Source organism: Diabrotica virgifera, chromosome 3 (assembly GCF_917563875.1).
Source record: "Diabrotica virgifera virgifera chromosome 3, PGI_DIABVI_V3a".
Lineage (NCBI taxonomy): Eukaryota > Metazoa > Arthropoda > Insecta > Coleoptera > Chrysomelidae > Diabrotica > Diabrotica virgifera.
In genome coordinates this window covers 297,994-322,536 of record NC_065445.1, presented here as the reverse complement: position 1 = coordinate 322,536, position 24,543 = coordinate 297,994, and the positions used below count along the sequence as shown (strand labels likewise).

Below are 24,543 nucleotides of genomic sequence, written 5' to 3'. Positions count from 1 at the left end.
AGAATGACCCAAAAAATACAAAAAAATGTTTAGATTTGCGTAAGATCGCTTTCTTGTAATTTTGCAAGTTTTTTCGTTTATAACAATCTTATCGACATCCGGATCAACTGTTACCCAAAAAATTCGTGTTCTACGGGTCAAAATACATAAAAAAACTTGGGTCAGTCCATCTAAATAAAGGAGGCCGTTGTACCCCTGGCGACCTGTAGCGTTTTTAATATTCCCAATAGTTGGTTTCTTTCCATGGAATCAAAAGTTTTGTTAGTAAATGTAATACGTTTTGGGTTCAATTATTTGAGTTCACTTACCTGAGAAAGAATTGTCTTCAGCCTTTTCAGATTCCGCAAGATGCAAAGAATTATTATCCAGAAGACTTCGACTACTACTAAAAAATGGACGTAAACTCGGTTTGGGAGTACTCGTTATAGATATAGTATCAGGTTCTCCAGAATCGTCGTCACAACTAAGCGATTCCAACTCTTGAAATAAAGCTTGAATATCACTTGGATTGTCTAAGCAATCTCGTACTCTTCCCCCTATTGAACAGAAATACACATATAACACCTTTGTATTTTCATTTTATTTATTTATTTACGGTTACAACCTTTTACAAAAAAAAAACAATACATTAAAATATCAATTACAACAAATAATAGAACAAAAAATACAAATCATCAATATAATATAATACCAATACAAATTAACCAACAACCATACCTAACGACATTATAACCTACTAACTGATTACTTTACTTGATATAAGGTCGAATTAAAAATATCTACAGTCGAAAAAATTAAAAAATACCCATGAACGATCACATCAATCACTTATTTTGTATTTGCTGTCATTTTCTATAACAAACGTTTATTTTCTTTTTTTTTATTTAGCTAAAGCCTTCGACAACTAATGGCCATTGGCATGGTAGGTACAGTGAATTTCTGCAGTTAGGTACCTAGTGTCATGTGTAGCGTCTGTAATGAGTAAGTGTCTTGTTACTTTGCAAAGAGACGCTAATTGTATCCGAACGTCTGCGGTCCCTCCGGTGAGTACCGATCCCACAAACAAACGTTTGTTATTTATAGAAAAAGACAGCAAATACAAAATAAGTGATTGATGTGATCGTTCATGGGTATTCTTTTATTTTTCCGACTGTATATTACACTTCGCTAGTAAGCTATTAGTGTTCTCCTAAGCAATCTGACCAAGCCAATACCAAATCTATAATTGGTTCGGTGTGCTTGTACAGCAAAAGTGGAATGAGCTCTAAGAGATCTAAGTGGAACATATAGATCTTAAGTATTATTCTAGTTCATTCAGAGAGAAGAGCATAATATGTATCTCCTGATGAGGGGCTAAGAAGCCCCGAAACCGGTAGATATTCTTGCTGTACTCTCTGATTGAACTAGAAATATAATGCGACTGCGGTTTCGGGTTACAATGAAATTGAAAATGTTTATTCACTTTTAATTGATATTAACATTTTTAAAAACTAATTATTACTTCACAATAATTATTAAGAGAATATAAATCACCTTCATTATCAGGTACCCTGAATCTTCTGAGCAACGATACAAATCTTTGTTTCAGGTTATGCCGAGTATGTGGAAGCTTTCTAATAGGTTCACTATCGGAAAGGTCGACTCCTTCTTCTTCGCCTGAACTTATCTCATCCTCATCTTCGCTGAAATCGTGTTCACGAATCTTATGTTCATGATCAACTGGAGTAGAGCTAAGCTGTAATACTGAAAGTCTAGCGACAGGTGAAACGTTCTTATCCTTATTATTGTTTTCTGGTAAAAGTTCAAGTTCGAAGTCCATTTGCTTTTGAAGGACCTACAATCAGACAAACAATGAAATTATGGCCAAGACAGGAAGATGAAAATAGTTGATGAATGAAGATATAAGTGACAGAAAAAAAGGTACGTCCGTGATTAAAGTCATTTATAACAATTATTCTACACTGACCGGCAAGAAAAACGGGCCCCCAAAAGGGTCATCTTTGATGTCTCGAATTTACTAAATCTGTTGTCCAATTTACGTGATTTTTTAATATGTTACAGCCTTATTCTTTATCAATACCGCTGTAATAATATTGTTGTTAGACAGGAAAATTGTCATTGTATACCGAGTGTACCAATTAAACTGTGTTTTTTTCTCAAAGTTCACCACACCCTGTGGAATATTCTAGCATTTATAAAATATTAAAATTAAAACCCAACTATAGCCTCATATTTTCTTAAAATTTTGTTTTTGATTCATTCGCTTATGTTGGATAATTAAAAAGTTAGGTACTTTAACAACTAGTCCTGTTCTTCATCAAAAAAAGGGAAAAAAAAAGGTTGAGTATAGGTGCTCTATACTCTATACTATACTATTTAAAAGTGCATATTTTTGTCCAATGCTCATGTATAATCATATTGAATATAACAATTGACTACACTAGTCAATAAATAAACAAAAATAAGTTGCGACTGATGTTATAATGGCTGTACCGGGGAGTTCAAAGCGTCATGAATGCAGATTCAAACACTAAAATTTTTCACCACATATATAAACATACGTGCATAAAAATCGGCCCACTCAAAAATTTGGTAATTTTTGATGTCTCGTATTTCCTAAACCTTTTGGCCGATTTAAATGATTTTTTTAATATGTTATAGCCTGATTCTTTCGTAATATCGCTGTAATAATATTGTTGCTAAACAGGTAAATTTTTATTGTATACCGGGTGAACAAATCAAACTGTGTTTTTTTCGCAAAATTCGCATCACCCTGTGGAATATTCTGGCATTTATAAAAAACTGAAATTAAAACCTAACTACAGCTTCAGGTTTTCTTAATATTCTGTTTTTAGATTTATTCGTTTATGTTGGATAATAAAAAAGTTAGGTACTTTAACAACTAGACTGCTCTTCATCAATACACGGTGTTTCTAAATAAGTGCGACAAACTTTAAGGGGTAATTCTTCATGAAAAAATAATGAACAGTTTGCTTTATAAACGTATGTTTGCAAATGTTTCGTTTCCGAGATACGGGATGTTCAATTTTTTCTTACAAACTGACTATTTATTTATTGTTTTAAAACCGGTTGAGATATGCAAATTAAAGTTGGTGGGTTTTAAGACGTAGTTATTGCACATACAATTAAGAATTTAATATTCACCATTAGCACGCATACTAGTAATATGACCGTATCATATTACCCGTATGCACGCTAATGATGAATATAAAATGCTTAATTTTATGTAAAAAAATCGGCAATAACTGTCTCTTAAAACCTAGCAAATTTCATTTCCATATCTCAACTGGTTTTAGAGCAATAAATAAATTGTCAGTTTATAAGAAAAAATTCAACATCCCGTATCTAGGAAACGAAACATTTGCAAACATACGTTCACAAATCAAATTTTCATTATTTTTGAAGATATTCTTCTTTAGCGGTGAATCGATTGAGGGTAAAATTTGATTGATCCGCGCGCATGCGCACACCGACAGTATGGTATTAGTTGTTATACGGGCTCTGATTGGGTGTTGAAATTTTGAAATGATCTGTCAATAATTGTTCAATATGGAGGTTATCGGTAAACAAAAATATTGTATAATATTAGTTTTTATTGATGTGTGGACAGAAATAAAATCAAATTTATAATTATAGTGACTTTTTAAATAGTTTTGAAAAGCCGCAGGTACGTAATTCTAAATGTTTCATTTGGAAATACCTAATAGTTTCAATACCTATCTATTTGGAAAATGTAAACAAAATAATGTAGTTACCTATTAGTAGGCAATGCTTTAATTCACATAATCTGATTACGAACAAACTTTCTACGAATCTTCATCTCATATATCGTTTTCTTACTCTATATTTTGTTGTATTTTATTTCGACAAAAATCAAACTAATAATTTTATTAAATTCATATAAATTTATGGTGTAAACGTTTAGTTTGTGTATATTCCCACATGACGTATACGAGAGTTTGGTGCAGTTTGAAATGGCGTCAACTTTCGTACGGCGCGGTAGACGTGAAGTGGGTTCAAGGCCCAAGCAAGTTATTATTTTGTTATTTTTTTTATAGATTTTATGATTGTAAGTATATTATTATATAATTTTTGAAGATATTCTTCTTTTTTGAAAGTGGTAGATAAGAAAGTTAGTTTGATTTTTAAATAAAATAAGTACAAATAACCTTTTAAGTATATTTACTTCGTTTAAATTACCTATTATATAATAGAAGAATATCTTCTTACGTGCGTACAAAGTACACACACATTCTTTTTTTTTATTCAGAATTACCCCTTAAAGTTTGTCCCACTTATTTAGAAATACCGTGTATTGATGAAGAACATGTCTAGTTGTTAAGGTACCTAACTTTTTTATTATTCAACATAAACGAATGAATAAAAAAACAGAATGTTAAGAAAACCTGAGGCTATAATTGGGTTTTAATTTCAGTATTTTATAAATCCTAGAATATTCCACAGTGTAATGCGAACTGAGAAAAAACACAGTTTGATTTGTACACCCGGTATACAATAAAAATATACCTGTTTAGCAACAATATTATTACAGCGATATTGATAAATAATCAGGCTATAACATATTAAACAGATCACTCAAATCTGCCAACAGGTTTAGGAAATACGAGACATCAAAAATGACCAAATTTTTAAGCGGGCCGATTTCTATGCGCACGTAAGTTTATTTTGAGTTATAGAATGCATCAAATATTGCTGTTTGTTATCAAAATTCTTATATACTATACAGTGATGAGCACGCTAATAACCGGCAAAATAGCTCAAAAGATGGAAAACATAATACATTGCGAAACAAAAAGAGATGAAACTAGCGGAGGTGGAAATTATCGTTATAAACATATTAATTAACATTAAATTACATAGTTTCCCTCCTTTAAACGTCTGTGACAGGAGAATTTTTATACAATTCTACGATCACAGTGACAGTTGTCATACTCCTCTGATACGTCTAAAGGTAAGAAACTATGTAATGTAAGGTTATTTTAGATGTTTATAACGATAATTTCCACCTCCACTAGTTTCATCTCTTTTTGTTTCGCAATGTATTATGTTTTCCATCTTTTGAGCTATTTTGCCAGTTATAAGCGCGCTCATCACTGTATATTTATATATACATAAGTTCAGAACTAGAAACAAAAACTATAGTAAGTCTTTTGTACACAAATTTTTTGCAAACGCTTATTTTCCTTTATACTCTGTATCACTTTCTCTCATGAGGAACCAACAGTAATCTCCCATCATTGTTGCATATCCCAATTATCCCATAACATTATTTGGATTAACATAAACACAATAACACAATTTTTAGAAAAAACGTTAATTTCATAACATCACGCTCCAATATATGGATGCCTCAGAAGTCAAACGGTGTAAGTCACATTCTCCCTAAAAATGACTTATGAGATATAATACATATTACTATATTATAATAATATTATTATTTCCTTGTTTGTATTTATGAATATGTTACCCATATTATGATAAATAAAGACAGTTTATTTGTTTTTAATAACTTCTTATATTTCTGCAACTGCTTTCAGAAACATCTTAGGGCCGGTTGTTCGAACGCTAATCAACAATGATCACTATCAAATATTTAATTACTGTCACCAACTGTCAATGTCAACTTTGATTGGGTTGCTGAAAACATAATTGACTATAATTATGAGATTAGTTAATCAATTAACATAACAATTATTAACATAATTAATCAACTAATTTCATAATTGTAATCAATAATTATGTTTTCAGCAACCCAAACAAAGTTGACATTGACAGTTGGTGACAGTAATTAAATATTTGATAATGATCATTGTTGATTAGCATTCGAACAACCAGCCCTTTATGAAATTACTTAATCAATTATGTTAATAATTGTTATGTTAATTGATTAACTAAACTCATAAATATAATCAATTATGTTTTCAGCAACCCAATAAAAATTGACATTGACAGTTTTGGTGACAGTAATTAAATATTTGATAGTGATCATTGTTGATTAGCGTTCGAACAACCGGCCCTTAGGGCCGGTTGTTCGAACGCTAATCAAAAATGATCATTATCAAATATTTAATTACTGTCACAACTGTCAATGTCAACTTTGATTTTGTTGCTGAAAACATAATTATTGATTACAATTATGAAATTATTTAATCAATTATGTTAATAATTGTTATGTTAATTGATTAACTAATCTCATAATCATAATCAATTATGTTTTGAGCAGCCCAACCAAAGTTGACATTGACAGTTGTGACAGTAATTAAATATTTGATAGTGATCATTGTTGATTAGCGTTCGAACAACCGGCCCTAAGTGTCTCATTTTAAACACTGACTTATTGACTTACACTGATTGGCTTCTGAGGCATCGATATTACAAATGACTGTTTTAAAAATAAATTTTAGTAAAAAACTCAGAACTCAAAAATTATAATTCATTTTTTTTTGAAAAAATCATAACCCAATAAACTTAAGTTAGGATCTTTTTACCATCATAATCGTATTCAGAGGGCAAAAATTAGCAAAATACATAATTTTGCATTCGAGTCGGAAATTGGGTGTAAACTAGTGTTATTATTTACCAAAAGTTACTTACTTGATCCATTCTAATAATACCTTCTGCCAGAGTCTTAAACCCCAACATTGTTCTATTTTTATACCTCTTTCGTCGTTGTAACAAGATATGTAATTTATTGCCCTCTCTTTTCAAAAAATGAGGATATTGAAGACAAAATGTCACATCTAGTGGTGCATCTAGAACTCCACTTTGAGTTAATACTAATTCATTGGATCGAAGTATTCTTTTTGTTGACTGCATCTTTACAGCAATTGAAACAGCAGCCAAATCAGATCCGAGTGGTTTTAAAATTATTATTCTTGTTAAAGTGAGGGAACAAAGCCTAAAAAATTAAGTAAGAATTATATTAGTTTATTCTTAAAGGTTCAATTTTAAAGTTTATTATCAAAAACAGAGCCTTGAAGGGCACTATACATCAGACATTGTTTCTGAGAATCACACTGGTTGAACTGAACATACTGATCACAATTTGATAGATACAAATTAGTTAGTTGAATAGAATCACTATAAAAATTCTTAAATTCTTAAATTTGATAGATACAAATTAGTTAGTTGAATAGAATCACTATAAAAATTCTTAAAGCAGGTTTTCTTAGCAGAATACTATGTGTGACCAAATAACTGTCAATAGTAGTCAATACTGATGAAATGGGCATAAAGCGAATTGAATGCAGCTAGAATGAGATAGAGCTAGTCACGGAAGAAAATCTCCATATTTGATAAACAATGTTTAGATTTGTGGTTTAGACTGTTTAAGAGTTTAGATTGATTTGTTGTAATTTTTAGTTTCAAACAATTATTTTTAGAAGGCCTAACTACTGGCCTCGTTTAATTTAATTACTTCCGGTAAGTACCTATTTATTCTTTAACCTTCGGATGTCCAAGAGGGGTAAATTTGGACCCCAACGTATGTTTTTATTTAATAAATTCAGAAATATTTTCAATTTTAAACTCATTATTTGTTTATTTAACTTTAATATCATTCTAGATATCCTCATATTTTGTAATAAAAAAAATTCCCTATATTTTACAAAAAAATTTTTTTTTTCTGAATTTGGGGTCAAAGACGAACTCCCTTGGCCTTCCATGTTCCAATTTTATATTAAGTAAATACCGTCTATTATGTGGAATTGTTTGTAAGAAACATTCCAACAGTGAAAAAAAATTGTTTGTTAAGCCTGTGCCGACGTAAATTAGTGTACCCATATTTTTAAATTTCTTTAGTTCTATGTTCAGAATGATGATTCCTGTTTTGGTTCAGTTGTGATTAAAATATGTTTTACTAATGTTTATTTATCATTTATTGATACAATACTAATATTAAAATTAGGAAAAAATTATTTTATTTCTTAAAACAACTTAATTTTTTTGTCAATTGTCATTTTTGACTTGGGTCATTTTTACCCCCGTTGGTCATCCGTGTAACAAAAAAAGGTTGGTCATCGGAAGGTTAAGGAAAAGTGGCAAGTAATATTTATAAGTGTGGCTATAGTTCTGTCGAATGGAAACTTATTTTTTTATTTTACCTTTTAGTTTTTTTAAATTTATTTATTACCATTCTATATATTTATCTCTTTACTATGGTCTGTTTTTAAACCAGGAGTAATTCAAATTTACCGCTCCATAATGCTTGTTTGTAATTGGTCCAACCTCACGCAAGTTTACTCCACTGTTTTACAATTTTGACACTTATGACATTTATGAAATTTTGACACACTTGGCATTTCATAGATTAATTAAGTTATATCGGCTTTTTTTGAGTTTTCTGCGTTATACCTTTAATTTTTAGATTTTTAGTCTGCTTTTATTAAAAAATAGTTGTTTTTAGAACTCTTTAGCGACATATTAGTTTAATATAATATTTATTGATTACCATCAAAGGCCGATCTGATCAACCAAAAAAGAAGATGTAGTTGGTGATTTTTCTAGTGACTCTCTTGGGTGTGAATCTGTCTTTCTAGTTTACTCTTCTTGGTTTAAAAACAAACCATAGTAATACTCGTTATGAGGTTCAAACTGTTTATTGAGTAGATCAATATCCTCAACAGTAAAAAAAGATTAAACACAACCTACAATTATAGACCAGTAAGGATCTGTTTTTAGGTGGATGTGACAGGTGGCATTCAGATGTTTGCGGATAAAGTTAGGTGATAACTTCGTTAAGGCTATGGGTACATAATTCGCAAATATTTTACGTGTATCCCTACCTTTTCTGTCTTTACATGGCAAATTACGTGTAGTAAAATTCACACTGGTATGGATATGTACATATTACTAGAATGTCATTCTACTTGACAATGTCATAACTAGCTTAAAGAGATGGCTTTTAAATGTTCTTGGATAACTGTTATTTTTTGTATAATTGCAAATTATTAATTCAGTTAATAAATGTGAAAATTCCACACCTGTAATTTTGAACCAATCAAAATACGTTATTTTGACAGATCACCATGGCAACGGAGGTATTTTATCGGAAATCTTTTGCTCGTGGGGTACCCAACAGCGAATTTTAGTGGAAATTTTTGACGTTTACAATAACAGAACATTTTTGACAGACTGGTTTTTATTTGTTTACATAATTTAGTTTTGATTCATTTTCTATCACTTGTAGTTACTCAAAACTTATGTAAAATTGAAGAATATACTATTTTCTATCTTGAAATGGTATTCCCATGCAACTACAATGAGTAGAAATTACGAATTTGAAAGCCTAAATAATTGCTGACAAAGCTATGGCGCGCTATTAATCTGTTCATGCAGCTTTGGATTTTCAAATGCAAATTTGGTGTGGAATTTTCTTACCGAATACCACGCGAAGTCAAATTAATATCCGGAAATTTTTTTTTGATCATGAATATTTTTAGAAAATTTCCGGAAATAATTTGACCTCTAGTGGTATTACTAGTGATAATTTTTTCACTAGCTATGTATTCAGTGATTGTAATAATATGTACCTACAACAAAAACTCAATCGAGAAAAGAGCAAAAGTGTTAAAGTGATTTTTTAATAATATATTGTTACTATGGAACGCTTACAATTTTGAACATCTTTAAAAACAAAATACTTGGATCACAGAATATACCTATCTTGATGTATTCTCTGCTTTTATCTTCCATAAATAATACACAATAAATAACTTTTTATAAAGTTCACCTCTTAAATCAATTATTTATCAAATACACTATATATCAATATTATTTAATCAACAACTAAAAATATTCCCGATTCATGTCAAATAATTATTTAAAATTGTCACTGATTGTCAGTGTCTGACTGACAATATCCTATTCGACTAAGTGCGTTGTATGACAAAGATAGATTTGGAAAATATTACCACGGACATTGTGCTCATTTTTTTCGAATCCTGAAAAAACCAATAAATATTTTTGAAAAATCTAAACGCAGAATGAAAGACTAAATTATTTCCGAGGGCCGAAAGTCCCTTAGAATAAATAAAAAGTTTATTTTGAATGAGATATTTGAAATTAAAAATAACACTACATTTTCTCTAAGTTTTTCACCCCTGTAACTTATTAAAATAAACATTATAGAAGTTCTCAGGGACTTTCGGCCCTCGCTAATAACGTAATCTTTCGTTCTGCGTTTAAATTTTTTAAAAATACTTATTAGTTTTCTCAGGATTCGAAAAAAATGAATCCCTATTTGAATAGCATTGCAGCCGAAAAAACGTACCGATCCTCTTAATAATAATTGAATTATGCTCCTTCTCAAATATGCCCGGAACATTAATAGTCCTGTCGCCAGGGGGGGTACAACGGCCTCGTTAATTCAGATGGACTTACCCAAATTTTTTTTATGTATTTTGACCCGTAGAACACGAATTTTTTGGGTAACAGTTGATCCGGATGTCGATAAGATTGTTATAGACCAAGAACTTGAGGAATCAAATAACAGCGATTTTTGGCAAAACAAAACAATATTTTGTATTTTTTGGGTCATTTTAAGCAAAAAATATTTCTACAAGTTTTTTAGTAGGATGCACAGTTTTCGAGATAAACGCGGTTGAACTTTCAAAAAATCGAAAAACTGCAATTTTTAAACCCGAATAACTTTTGATTAAAAAATAAAATAGCAATTCTGCTTAGCGCCTTTGAAAGTTCAAGTCAAATTATGTCGGTTTTGATTATTTGCATTGCTAAAAATTTATTGTGTTATTGCTAAACAAAGCTACAAACAACTAGTGCGTGAGTGATGTTTCTATGATTTCTCATTTAAAATCGAACGAGTAGGTAGAATAGGTACTAGTGCAATCAAGACTATTTCTACGTTACATGCGTTAAAACGCATGTAAAAGCACGGGAAACCCTACGTGTTTATAGCTTTGTTAAACAATAAAAAAATAAATTTTTACCAATGCAAATAATCAAAACCGATATAATTTGACTTAAACTTTCAAATGCGGTAAGCAGACTTGCTATTTTATTTTTTAATCAAAAGTTATTCGGGTTCAAAAATTGCAATTTTTTGATTTTTTTAAAGTTCAACCGCGTTTATCCCGAAAACTGTGCATCCTACGAAAAAACTTGTAGAAATATTTTTTACTTAAAATGGCCCAAAAAATACAAAATATTGTTTTGTTTTGCCAAAAATCGCTGTTATTTGATTCCTCAAGTTCTTGGTCTATAACAATCTTATCGACATCCGGATCAACTGTTACCCAAAAAATTCGTGTTCTACGGGTCAAAATACATAAAAAAAACTTGAGTAAGTCCATCTGAATTAACGAGGCCGTTGTACCCCCCCTGGCGACAGGACTATAATAAAAAAAATAAAATATTTAAATATTTCAAAAAATTTCGTTTTTTTCCTACTTTTTTTGCTTATAACTTAAAAACTATTCATTTTAGAACAAAGTCGTATAGGAATAAAACAAAGATAATTAAATTTTCTATCAGATGCGATTGGTTAAAAATGTCTTAATTTATCACCCTTGCTTCAAAATAGCAATAAATATAAAATAAGGGGGCAAAACAAGCCTGTCCTTATTCAATGATTTTCCATCACTTAGGTTACACTTGGAACCTTCCTAATTCGCTTAGAAAATTTTTGTAATGTGCTTAAACCGTACACCAAATTTCATTAAAATTGACTTACTAGTTTTTGCATAATAATTTTGCAATCTAAACTTTTTTTTTAAATTAAAATTTTTTAAAATCATGCACAACAAAAACTAGAACATACAAAGATTTGTCAATTTTTTTACATATAAAGAAGTACTCCACCTATCTAATGCACTTTACAAAATTTAAATCGGATTATTTAAGCAGCCTCAGCAATGTTTTAAAATTATAAACAATTTTTTGGCTTATAAACAAATTAGTGCTGTGGCCAGGAGGGGGTGCTACGGGCTCCTTTATTTAGATGGACTTACCCAAGTTTTTTATGTATTTTGACCCGTAGAACACGAATTATTTGGGTAACAGTTGATCCGGATGTCGATAAGATTGTTATAAACAAAGAACTTGGAATTTCATAACATCGATTTCTCGCAAAATAAAACATTTTTTTTTGTATTTCTTGGGTAATTCTAAGCAAAAAATGTTCTTACAAGTTTTTTCGTAGGATGCATAGTTTTCGAGATAAACGCGGTGGAACTTTAAAAAAATCGAGAAATTGCAATTTTTTAACGCGAATAAGGTTTGATTAAAAAATAAAATAGCAATTCTGCTGACAGCATTTGAAAGTTAAGTCAAATTATACCGGTTTTAATTATTTGCATTGCTAAAAATTAATTTATTTATTATTAAACAAAGCTATTTGTTTATAAGCCAAAAAATTGTTTATAAATTTAAAACATTGCTGAGGCCCCTTAAATAATCCGATTTTAATTCTGTAAATTGTATTAGATAGGTAGAGCACCTCTTTATATGTAAAAAAAAGAATGTGTGTGTACTTTGTACGCACGTAAGAAGTTATACTTCTAAATATGATTTCAATGAAATAAATATACTTTCGGACAGTTTATTTGTATTTTATTTAAAGATTAAATTAATTTTTACTTACTACTTTCCAAAAATTTTTATTGAAACAATACCAAAAATTAAAAAAAGATTAGAAAACACCAGGATTTGAACCGGGACCTCTTGATCTCCAGCCCAACGCTCTACCACTGAGCTATACCCTTTTGTTTATACGGGCTACAAGATTTCTCAGACATAGTGACAAACATACGAAGTGAATTATAAAATACTTTAAATATTACTTATTATCTTATTCCCGAGGTAGAGAAGTCCAAATACACAAAAATTATAGTAAAAGTTATTTATGATATAAATGTTAAAATCACAAGTTTAAGGCACGTATGTGAAAGATTCGCTTCGCTCATTCTGCAATTCACATGAGTGCCTTAAAAATGTACTTTTTAACACCTATATCATACAATATTTTTTCTACAAACGTCTTATATATCAACAATTATAATTTATTCATTCTCAATTACAGGACAATACCTACAAAAACTTTTACTTGAACTTGCCTGACATTCCATTTTTATATTTTTCTTGACATTACATCAAAACTGCCTATACTGTCAATACGTAAATCATAACAACTATAGAATAACATCTACTTTTATTTTTGTATATTCTAACAAATCTTAATAGTTTTTTTCTACAAACGTGTTAAAAATGCAATAACACAGTTTAAATTAAATTAAAAAAAAGCCTTTTAAACCACTTTTTTCAAATTGCGCAAGTTGTATTATTAATATTAATGTTAATAAATGAAATATAAATATTTTGACGTTTCACAATTTGACAATTCACTTTTAACTGCAGTGCCTTAAATTTTTAAAGCACTGGTGCTTTAAAGTAGCATGTTTAACACTCCTATAGAGTGCTATAAATTGAATTTTTAACACGTTTATAGAAAAATATATTTAAAAAGACTAATATATCCTTTCCACACCTTTTCTGGACTGATACATACATAAATTAAAACATTTAGTAACGAACTCCATACTGTCCCTGTGCGCATGCGCGCAGATTAATAAAATTTCACCCCAATCGCGCCTAAAGAAGTATAACTTCAAAAATTAGCCAACTTCTAAATGGTCTACTTTTTGTTCAAAAAGATTTTAAAAAATTTGAACTTTTTTAAAAACATTTGGATTGCAAATTTATTATGCAAAATTTATTATGTCGATTTTAATAAAATTTGGTACACGATTTAAGTATGTTACAAAGATTTTCCTAAGCGAATTACTAAGGTTCTAAGTGCCACCAAAGTGGTTAAAAACATTGAATAACAACAGGCGTATTTTGCCCCCTCATTTTGTATTTATTGCTATATTGCAGAAAAGGTAATACCTTAAGACATTTTTTACCAGTCGTATATCATACAAAATTCAATTATCTTTATTTTATTTCTCTACGACTTTGTTCCAAAACGAATCGTTTTAAAGTTATAAGCAAAGAAAGCAGAAAAAAATCGATGTTTTTCGAAATTTTTAAATATTTTAATTTTTCTATTAATGTTCCGGGCATATTTGAGAAGGAGCATAAGTAAATTATTATTGCTGAAGGTGTCACCAAACTTTATGTGCAAAAATCCGATTGCCACCTCTCACATCCAAAAATAGACGTTTTTTCGCAGATCCTTACTGGTCTATTATTAATCCATCAAGATATACCAGACATCTCAAAAGAGCACCAGCAACTGAGATCTACAGCGATGAAAAATTGGTGATTCCTATGATGATATACATAGGCAATGGTCAACAAGATGGATGCCTACAATAGCAGCAGATTATTTATTTATTTATTTATTTACGGGCGAACCCATTTTACAAATTTAGTACAATTTTAAAACAAGTATGATTAAAACAAAATAAAACATTTATAAGCTAAAAATTACAAGACAATTAAACATATAAGTACACAGACATAATATAAATAATAAACATAAAAAGTAGTTACCTACATCTGATAATAAGCGTCGTCAAGTGATATTTGACAATACGGCCTTGAATCTGTTTAAGCTGTAGGAAAAGTCGAGTTCCTGAAATTGATTTGCAATTCTTTGGCTTCGAGATAAGAACGAATAATGAGCATAATTTGTTCTATGCATTGGTACAGAAAATGAAACCAATTGTCTTGTCTGGCGGTTGGGAACTGCAAAATCAATTTTGGCTAACATATCTGGGCAGTCGATTTGTGAGTTAACCAGCTTAAATAATAGAATTAAGTCGTGATGTAATCGACGGCTTTTTAAAGTAGTAATATTTAACATCTGTAAAATATCGTCATAATGCATATACTGGCCAAGTTTAAACGCAACATGTCTAAGGAACTTATGTTGCACACACTCAATTTTATCACTATACAACTGATAATATGGAGACCACACCGAAGAGCAATATTCCAGATGAGGTCTAACTAACGAACAATATAGAATCTTTAATGGTTGGATGGACGTAAAATCAGAAGTAACTCGTTTGATATATCCAAGAAGCCTCAAAGATTTGTTAATGATGGTTTTAAAGTGCTCATGGAAAGTTAGTGAGGTATCTAGCCATATTCCAAGATCTTTGATAACAGTTTGTGATGAAAGAACAGATGTATTAATACTGTAATCATATAGTAAAGGGTTATTGGTTCGATAAAAACGCATGACATGACACTTACTTGTATTCAGTTCCATACCATTATTGATGCACCAACTTTGAAGTTTAGTCAAATCGTCTTGCAATTTTTCAGCATCTTCACTTGACCTTATTACAGAAAATACCTTTAAATCATCAGCAAATAGGAGTACCACACCATGGTGAAAACTTTTAACTATATCATTAATAAACAGATTAAACAATAAAGGTCCCAAGTGGGATCCTTGTGGTACGCCAGAAGTTACAGAAATTTCATTGGATTTAATACTGTTAAAACGTACAATTTGTTTTCTATTGGAAATATAATCTGTAAACCATTTTAGTAACGATCCAGTGATACCAAAACTTTCAAGTTTAGTTAATAGGAGCTCATGATTAACTCTGTCAAATGCTTTTGATAAGTCTGTATAAATAGCATCAACTTGATGACCTGCCTCCATTGCTTGTGTTATATAACTAATAAAATATAGAAGGTTGACTTCTGTAGATCTACCACTGCAAAATCCATATTGTTGAGACGCTATTTTGTGCCTAAATACTAATGATAGATGTTCTGTTAATATGGCTTCAAACAGTTTGGGAATGGTGCTTAATATAGATATAGGACGATAGTTCTTTATATCATGCTTATTACCGCTTTTATAAATTGGTGTTATATAACTCAATTTCCAGTAACTTGGGAATTGACCTGATGATAATGACTCATTAAATATATAATATAAGGGACGAGCTAATACAAAACTACAGTATTTCAATAAGATAGGAGGTACTGCATCAGGACCTGGACCTTTCCGTGGTTTCAGATTAGTTAGATGTTGATAGACTTCGGAGATGCTAACAGAATAATTAGAAACAATCTGATCACTATCAGTTACGAGTATTTGATGTTGAGTTATATTGTCCTTACGATACACGGATAGGAAATGAGAAGCAAACAGATTGGCAGATTCATACGTAGAATTGGACCTAACATTATCAAGGAACATTTCAGAAGGTAGAGAATTCTGGTCCTTTTTGGCATTTGCAAATTTCCAAAACAACCTACTGTCAGCCTGTATAGAACACTGGGCATCACTCACAAACTGATTATAGCATTGTTTAGAGAGTACTTTACACTGAGATCTAAGACACGAAAATTTGTCGTAACTGTCTAAATTCAACAGTGTCTTGTGTTCTTGGTGTGCCATTTTTTTTCGTATAACTAGTTCCCGTAATTCAGGTGTAAACCACGGAGGAAATTTCTTAGCAGAATTTTTTTTGATGGGGACATGAATCTCGATTATTGAATATAAGACATCGTAAAATATATTAATCATTTCATCTAAAGACTTACCCAACAGCAAATCATCCCACAAAACTGCACCTAAACAATCATTAATAACCTCAAAGTTTGCATTTTTGAAATCGTAATAATATTGTTCAGGAATGTTATCAGTGTTAGTATTTTTAAATCTTAAAGAAGTTACAAGTGGAGGGTGGTGATTATCGGGGGTAATGAGATCATCTATTGATTTTGAGACTATGAGAAGACTTTGAGAAAATACTAAATCCAATAGAACACCTCTCTCATTCACAATATTCGAGCACTGAAAAAGATTATTGAATGCAACCATATTTGATAATAAATCAATGGCATTAGTTTCAAGAAGATTAGCTTGTACATTAGGTGTAGCTACAGATGCCAGATTATTCATTCGCCAGTGACAATTAGGAACATTAAAATCGCCAAATATATGAAAACAAGCTTTAGAATATTCTTCGGTAAGTGTGTCTACATCCTGACAAAATGTTTCAAATACATCTAATGATGCCTTTGGCGGTATATAAACACTACCTATCACTTGAGGACAATTATTACCAACTACAACAAACAAGTTTTCAATAGTTCGAGAAGTGTCCAACTGACGGCTTGTGAGGGACTTGTGAACTGCAATCAAAACTCCACCGCCTCTTTGTAAGGTACTCGTATCTGCGGAACGATCTCTTCTGTATACATTATAGTCATCGAAACCTAATTCTCCATCGTGAAATTCACCATTTAACCAAGTTTCAGTAAAAATAATAATATTATAATTTGTTGTGGAAATGTTGCGCTTCAATATAGATAATTTGGTCCGTAGTCCTCTAACATTTTGATAATAGACACTGTAATACCCATTTGATGCATTATAATTTGTTGTGGAAATGCTGGGCTTCGGTATAGATAACTTGGCACGTGGACCTTTAACATTTTGACCACAAATATTCAGTTCGTCAGAATTGACACTACCTAAAAGTCATTCATTTGTACGTGAACTGCCTGCATTGCGAGACAGTCGAGGAGGTCTTGACACAAATTCTCTAGCTGTGACCCTAGCAGGCCATGCATCTGGCTGCAGCATAGCTTCAAAGAAAGATTGACGAATACCAATTTTAAAAGAGCAATAGTAATCATTAGATGTCAATGGTTTAACTGAAAAATCTTTCTTCAACAAGGAATGTTTTTTTACTATGTAATCACAAACCTGATGCTCGGATACACCAGGGCTAATATTATTTAAGTGAATAAATCTCATTCGCTCAACTCCGGCAAAATCAGCATCAGCAACGGTACCAACAACCTCTGCAAAAGTGGAACGTGAAACGTTGTTTTTATGATTAACATTGGGTGGTTTCTTTGAACTAGTAGTCCTATATTTAGCTGTTCCATGTATGGAATCAGTTGGAATCCCTGAGACATTTTCGGCGAATACAGGTGGTGGACAAGGAACTGAAGGGGATAGTACAACAGTGTCCTTAGCCAGTGATGTCGCGTTCATGTTTAACAAGGACATTGAACCGCTACACCCATTTAATGTATGAATCATCTGAATGTTGCTCTCACGAAGTATAACAATCTCATTTTTTAGCTCTTCAACTGATTTTTGATAGCCAGCGTTCATCGAATCTAGTAAAGCCTCAAAGTGCTTTTGGAGCGCCTGAAACTTAACATCAATAGCAGGATTGAGAATGGTTGCAGATGATTGACAGTTTTCACATTCAAACTTCAATTTTCTAGTGCTAGCAAGTTGCAAAACTCTTATTTCAGTTGAGCTAATCCCAGAACATGATTGACAAAACTGGGTATTACAGAGATCGCATCTAATTTTTTTATTTAATTCTTCTTTAGATAATTCATTCTTGCACAAAAAACAACTCATGTTAATCGAAAATATATAAATATAAATATTAATCCTGATCACGGAGTAGTAGCCACTTCATAAAAATTATGATCAAGCACTGGCCTATCTTCAAAATATATTATTTGTAGAAGTACTGATAACTTTTTATGAAGAGTACTTAAGTTTTTGTTGAACTCAATTAGGAGAATATGTGCTTCTAATTGCAAATAAATGCAATTTCTGAAACATTCACTAATAAACATGAAAGATAACTTACAGATTAATAGGGTCTGAACTTTTACGGATTTTTTGATACAAAACAACACATTAAACACTAATAAATATCACTTAAATTGTACATCATTAACAGAGCAGGAAAATATGTGCTTTCGCCAGTAATTATTAGTCTAGTATTGTTTTTATTAGTCTAATTTTATTAGTCTAATTATTATTAGATTATATGCAGATATCCACCCCAACTCAGGGTTTCATTGGATCAAGTCTGTCCTGGCCCACCTGGGGAGGCTTAATCGCATACGTACTGGACATGGTAAATGTGCTGATTCTCTGTTCAAATGGGGTTGTGCAGAAATTCCCCAGTGCGATGGCGGATCACCGAGACAGACCATAAGCCATGGTGTTTCAGACTGCCTAAATCGTGCCTACCGTGGGAACCTCCAGGACTTTGTAGAATGTTCCCCAGAAGCAATTGAATGGCTATGTAAATTGGACATTAATATTTAGGTCCATTCATTATATTTTAGTGTTTGAATAATATATTATATTTGTGTATTTATCCTACTGTAACAGTCCATAGTATCGTGACGCATGGGAAAAGATAAAATGGAACAACTAGGTATATCAAACAAAGAGTAACATTACTTACCTGGGAATACAATTTGCAGGAGTTCTGTCAACCCATGTAGCATAAAGTCTCATTTTATTAGGAACAGAGGTCCCAGTAGCTTTGGACATTTTATCACTCATTTTCTTCAAATAGGATTAAAAATTATCAAGATGAAAATCTTTAAACAGGCCCACTACTATGACCATAAACAAACATTTTACTTTTGTCTTAAAAGCTTGGTAACAAAATGGAATAACCAAGGATTTATATAAGTGAACCGGCATTATATCATAGATTATTCATTAAAATCGTAGGATAATAAAAACAATTCTAATACATACAAACACTACACAAACGCACTTTAATGAAGGACATTGCCATTAGAAATCAGATGTTATGTCAGTCAGTTATGTGTCATGTGTCATGTCAGACACTGTCAGGTGATGAGTACTCTACTGTATAGTTGGTTGCCGATATCGTAGAGGAGTTTATAACAAGTATATGTTTTTAAAAAGAAACTTGTTTTCTTCCTATACTTTTACAGCCATCAATTTTGCCTTTAAGGATCAGTTAGTTGTAGTATTCTTCATCGCTTTTTTCCTCGCTATATGTTCAAAATAAGACATTTTCCGGTGTTTAACAATCTTTAGTAGTTCTCTATCTTTATTGACCCTCCTTAGTTTTTCTTGCTGTCCAAGGTATCTTCAACATCCGTCTATGAATCCACACTTCCCATGCTGAAATTTTGTTCATGGTCGATACTTATAGTGTCCACACTTCTGTACCATAAAAAATACGGACCAAACAGTACTTTATTCTTTGTCTTGGTGCTAACTGAGATGATTATTGCAAATAAATGTCTTCATTTTCAAAAAAGTAGTTTTAGTCATTGCTATTCTGAGTTTTATTTCTATGTATGGATCTAGTTGGTCCAATATGCTCCATTTAATTGAAGCTCTACATTTGCATGTGGGTTACGGATTAAGACTAGAAAGGTTTTTATTAAGTATCTCTATTCTCTATCTATCTATTCTCTCCTACTTCATGAATACGATCAACCAGAATTTGGAGACATTCAATATTTTCTCATAGAAAATATATCATTGTATCATCAGCGTATCTAATAATTACGTAGTTCTCCTTTGATTTTTATTCCATATTCCATCTGCATTAATTTTACATGCTGTACTTTACATAGAGGTATATATTAACATAGAGGGAGCCTACCTTCCGCGCTTCCTGACGACAAGATCTCAGGGACTGGTTTGTTGCATCTCCTTCTAACACATTGTATCGAGAATCTATAATGACATTCAGTGTGAATATAGGCACGGAAGAGGAGGACAACTGTAGCAGCTTTACTATGCGTAAGAGTGAAACAGCACTAATCCAAATAAAAAAGATGGTGTCGTCACTTCGCTCTGAATGACACTCTCTCTATGCTAATATTTAACTCTATGGTACTTTATCGAATCCCTTTTCGAAGTCCACGAATCATGATGTTTTTTTTATTATAGCACTTTTGTAATAGGATGTTATAGCGCAAAAAAGTGCCTCCCTGGTTCCCATAGCGTTTCTAAAACCAAATTGGCTATCTTAGACATCTTCTTCACATTTGTGTTCAATTCTGTTATGAATCGTTAGGGAAATCTTAAGAGCATGGCTCATTAAGGGGGGGAGGTATGGTTTGAAATATTTAATTTTTTTATTATTTAAAAAAAAGTGCATACTTTCAAGAATACCTACTCTCTGAAAATTTCAGATTCAAAAAACATATTAGTACATCACTGTACGATTTGACAGACAAATAAGAAGATAAAGATGCAGTTGTCAAAACTTTAAAGGCATTTTTCTCAAAACTGTTTTTTCAAATGCGGTGGACATTGTAACTGAAAAACTACTTGACCGATCTACCTGAAATTTTGCAGATTTTCTTTAGACATTTCATGAGGTAACAACGTCGAGATATTTTTCGTTTTGTCCTTATTTTTTGTTCAACAATATTAAATCTGTTGATTTTCACAAAATTTCGTATTTTTGACTTCTGAGTAATACCAAAAATTCAAAAATCATTAAAAATAAAAAAAAAACTCGACGTTGTGCTCGTGAAACTCATACATAAGCTAATTAAATTTTTGAATTGTTTGTTTCGTATGATCCAGTGACGAGTTCTAATGTCCATTTTTTTTGTGCTGCCTGTTCAAGTTTGTCACCAATGGCTTATTTTTCAGTATGTATTTTGGATTGATTTTTTTTAATATTCTTTGAATTGTATGTAATATGTTTATTTAATTTAAAAATAAAATAATCTACCTCAGCTCCGAAAAAATATTCACAAAAATGTGCTTGATTTGTTGATTTCAAATCATACCCCTCATGCCCCCATCCCATATGCTAATTAATCGATGTGGCAGTGTTGCCATTGTTGCCAATGCAAAAATAAAAATTATCCGAATGTTGGGAGTAAAATATCCGAAATTTCACTACGTCAGCACCTACGCAGTTTTTAGAACTTTTTCCAACATTAGTAGATATTATAAAAATATACTTATTTATTATATATCGTTGGAAAGGTCTTTTTAAGTGCCATTCAACCATAATCTTGGTTGCACATGAATTTAAAAAATAAAACGAAAATACACTCATCTGTACAAAATTCCACCACTAATAATTTTTGCGATTAAGCTTGACAATTTATAACTTTATTATTTGTACTCCGATTTTCAAGATTCTTGCATCAGTACATGTTTTGTGTACTCCTTTTGTATTATCCTGGAGATATTCCTAAGATTTTGCTTTTTGAATTATCCGAATATCACTTTTCTTGTAGGAGCTGTACAATTTTTTGTAAATAAAAACACTGATTGACTCATAAACATAAATATCTTAAATAGAGGTTGCATGGATAAGATTACAATGGCCCGCATGCAGCCCAGATCTCAATCCTATTGAGCATTTATGGGGTGAATTAAAAATAGCTATTATAAATTGATTGATCTTTCTTAAGGTTTTCCTGACGTTCAAAATCTGTAACCTGCTCCATAATTAAAACTTATTCCCCTGTCCCAGTGTTTCCGTACATCAAAGTTTGTCCGACTAGACACCGTTAAGCTATTAACAAATTTTCAGCTGGCTATTAATACACTTTTTTTGTACGCGGAATCCAGACCTATTAACTAATTGTAGATACAGCAATTTTTCATGTGTCAAACACATCCACAATCTATAAAAAATATCTGTATAATGTACTAAAACGTACCTTTAGGTGAGATTGAACAGTGTGTTGCATAAAATTGTTTTAGGTCATTTAACAAATAAAAAACTAAAAATTAAAGTCGCAGCAATTCAAAACAATTGAACAGTCAACTTGGTAACAACATAAACTTGATGAGTTCGTATTTAAGTCAGATTATCGAAATAATAAAATGAGAGAAATTGTTCATATACAAGCTGGCCAATGTGGAAATCAAATAGGGGCAAAAGTAAGAACACTTTAAATTACTTATTCTTCATGATTTAATTAGTTTCTTTTTAGTTCTGGGAAGTTATTTCGGACGAACATGGAATTGACCCTACTGGAACTTACCATGGAGATTCTGATCTTCAGTTAGAACGTATAAATGTATATTATAATGAGGCAACTGGAGGAAAATATGTACCAAGGGCAGTATTAGTTGACTTAGAACCAGGTACTATGGACTCAGTGAGATCCGGACCTTTTGGTCAAATTTTCAGACCGGATAATTTTGTTTTTGGCCAAAGTGGAGCAGGAAATAATTGGGCTAAGGGTCATTATACTGAAGGAGCTGAATTAGTTGATTCCGTTTTGGATGTTGTAAGAAAAGAAGCAGAAGGCTGTGACTGTATGCAAGGATTTCAGTTAACGCACTCTTTGGGAGGTGGTACTGGTTCCGGACTGGGTACTTTATTAATATCAAAAATAAGGGAAGAATATCCTGATCGAATAATGAACACTTTTTCAGTAGTTCCTTCACCCAAAGTATCAGATACAGTTGTAGAACCGTATAACGCTACTTTATCAGTACATCAACTGGTAGAAAATACAGATGAAACTTATTGTATTGATAATGAGGCCCTTTATGATATATGCTTTAGGACATTAAAACTTACAACTCCTACTTATGGTGACTTAAATCATTTAGTCTCGTCTACAATGTCAGGCGTTACAACTTGTCTACGGTTTCCTGGTCAACTGAATTCAGATTTAAGAAAATTAGCTGTAAATATGGTTCCTTTTCCTCGCCTTCATTTTTTTATGCCTGGATTTGCCCCGTTAACCTCGCGAGGGAGTCAACAATACAGGGCTTTAACGGTTCCAGAATTGGTTTTGCAGATGTTTGACGCAAAAAATATGATGGCAGCTTGTGATCCTCGACACGGAAGGTATTTGACTGTAGCTGCTATTTTTAGAGGCAGAATGTCGATGAAAGAAGTTGATGAGCAGATGCTTAACATACAAAATAAAAATAGTAGCTATTTTGTAGAATGGATACCGAATAATGTAAAAACGGCAGTTTGCGATATTCCTCCCCGAGGGCTGAAAATGTCATCTACGTTTATAGGGAACTCCACATGCATTCAAGAACTATTCAAAAGAATTTCTGAACAATTTACTGCCATGTTTAGAAGAAAAGCATTTTTGCATTGGTACACAGGTGAAGGAATGGATGAAATGGAATTTACAGAGGCTGAAAGTAATATGAATGATTTAGTGTCAGAGTATCAACAATATCAAGACGCAACAGCCGAGGAAGAAGGTGAATTCGAAGAAGAGGAAGAAGGAGATGAAGGAGAGAACTAAATTTTACATTGTGTCCTTAAATGAATATTAACAATGTCTACCGATAATTTGTATCTTGACAATAAATAAACATGTTAACAAAATATTCTAATAGAAAATAAATGTGTTTTCATATTTTAAATCTTTACCGTTTAATAGTGAACATTTTTTAACCTCGTACTGTTGTAGGACTTGCATAGTCTGTATATCCTCTACATCCTGGTAGTGTTGGATTCCTAAATCTAATCAAGATTAGGTTGTCCAGTTTGGACCTATGCTGTCTTCGCTGCCCTTCCATGTCCCGAAACGGCTGAGAAAATCTAAACTTCACTCCGAGCAACGAGAGAGGAGGTTCCTTTTTGAACACTTCATCGTCTAGATTCTAGGTGTCCACTTCTATGCCTTGATTCCCATATATCCTTCCTATCCTGTTCTATCCGTTTGGTTCATATTCTCGTTCACACAACCTAATTACGAGTAGCCCCCAGTAAGCTTGCGCTCTTTCTGTGATTA

At 31.7% G+C, this 24,543-nt stretch overlaps 2 protein-coding genes across 5 annotated transcripts in view; one reads left to right on the top strand and one right to left on the bottom strand.

Moving 5' to 3' along the window:
- Positions 1 to 19,619, bottom strand: part of LOC114324416 (phosphofurin acidic cluster sorting protein 1) — a 60,151-nt gene extending 40,532 nt beyond the window's left edge. For 3 of the 4 annotated variants that reach the window (XM_050647762.1, XM_028272258.2, XM_050647761.1), the window contains exons 1-4: positions 19,269 to 19,619; positions 6,637 to 6,940; positions 1,534 to 1,834; positions 309 to 536 (exon numbers count right to left, since the gene is read on the bottom strand). In XM_050647762.1, coding sequence (XP_050503719.1) covers positions 309 to 536; positions 1,534 to 1,834; positions 6,637 to 6,940; positions 19,269 to 19,369 — 934 coding nt within the window. In that variant the 5' untranslated portion in view covers positions 19,370 to 19,619. The remainder of the gene's footprint in view (positions 1 to 308; positions 537 to 1,533; positions 1,835 to 6,636; positions 6,941 to 19,268) is intronic. The other variant, XM_028272257.2, reaches the window with a different exon arrangement.
- Positions 19,620 to 22,544: 2,925 nt separating this feature from the next.
- On the top strand, positions 22,545 to 24,172 carry LOC114324413 (tubulin beta chain). The gene is made up of 2 exons (XM_028272251.2): positions 22,545 to 22,711; positions 22,765 to 24,172. Exons 1-2 carry the CDS (start codon positions 22,655 to 22,657, stop codon positions 24,049 to 24,051), a joined length of 1,344 nt encoding a protein of 447 aa, XP_028128052.1. The 5' UTR covers positions 22,545 to 22,654; the 3' UTR covers positions 24,052 to 24,172.
- The last annotated feature ends 371 nt before the right edge of the window (positions 24,173 to 24,543 follow it).

What these genes read in the sequence shown, in the direction of transcription:
- LOC114324413 (XM_028272251.2), top strand. Translation starts at nt 22,655, where the DNA reads ATGAGAGAAATTGTTCATATACAAGCTGGCCAATGTGGAAATCAAATA. An exon ending in GAAATCAAATAGGGGCAAAA is followed by an intron (nt 22,712 to 22,764) that starts GTAAGAACACTT and finishes GTTTCTTTTTAG; the next exon opens with TTCTGGGAAGTTATTTCGGA.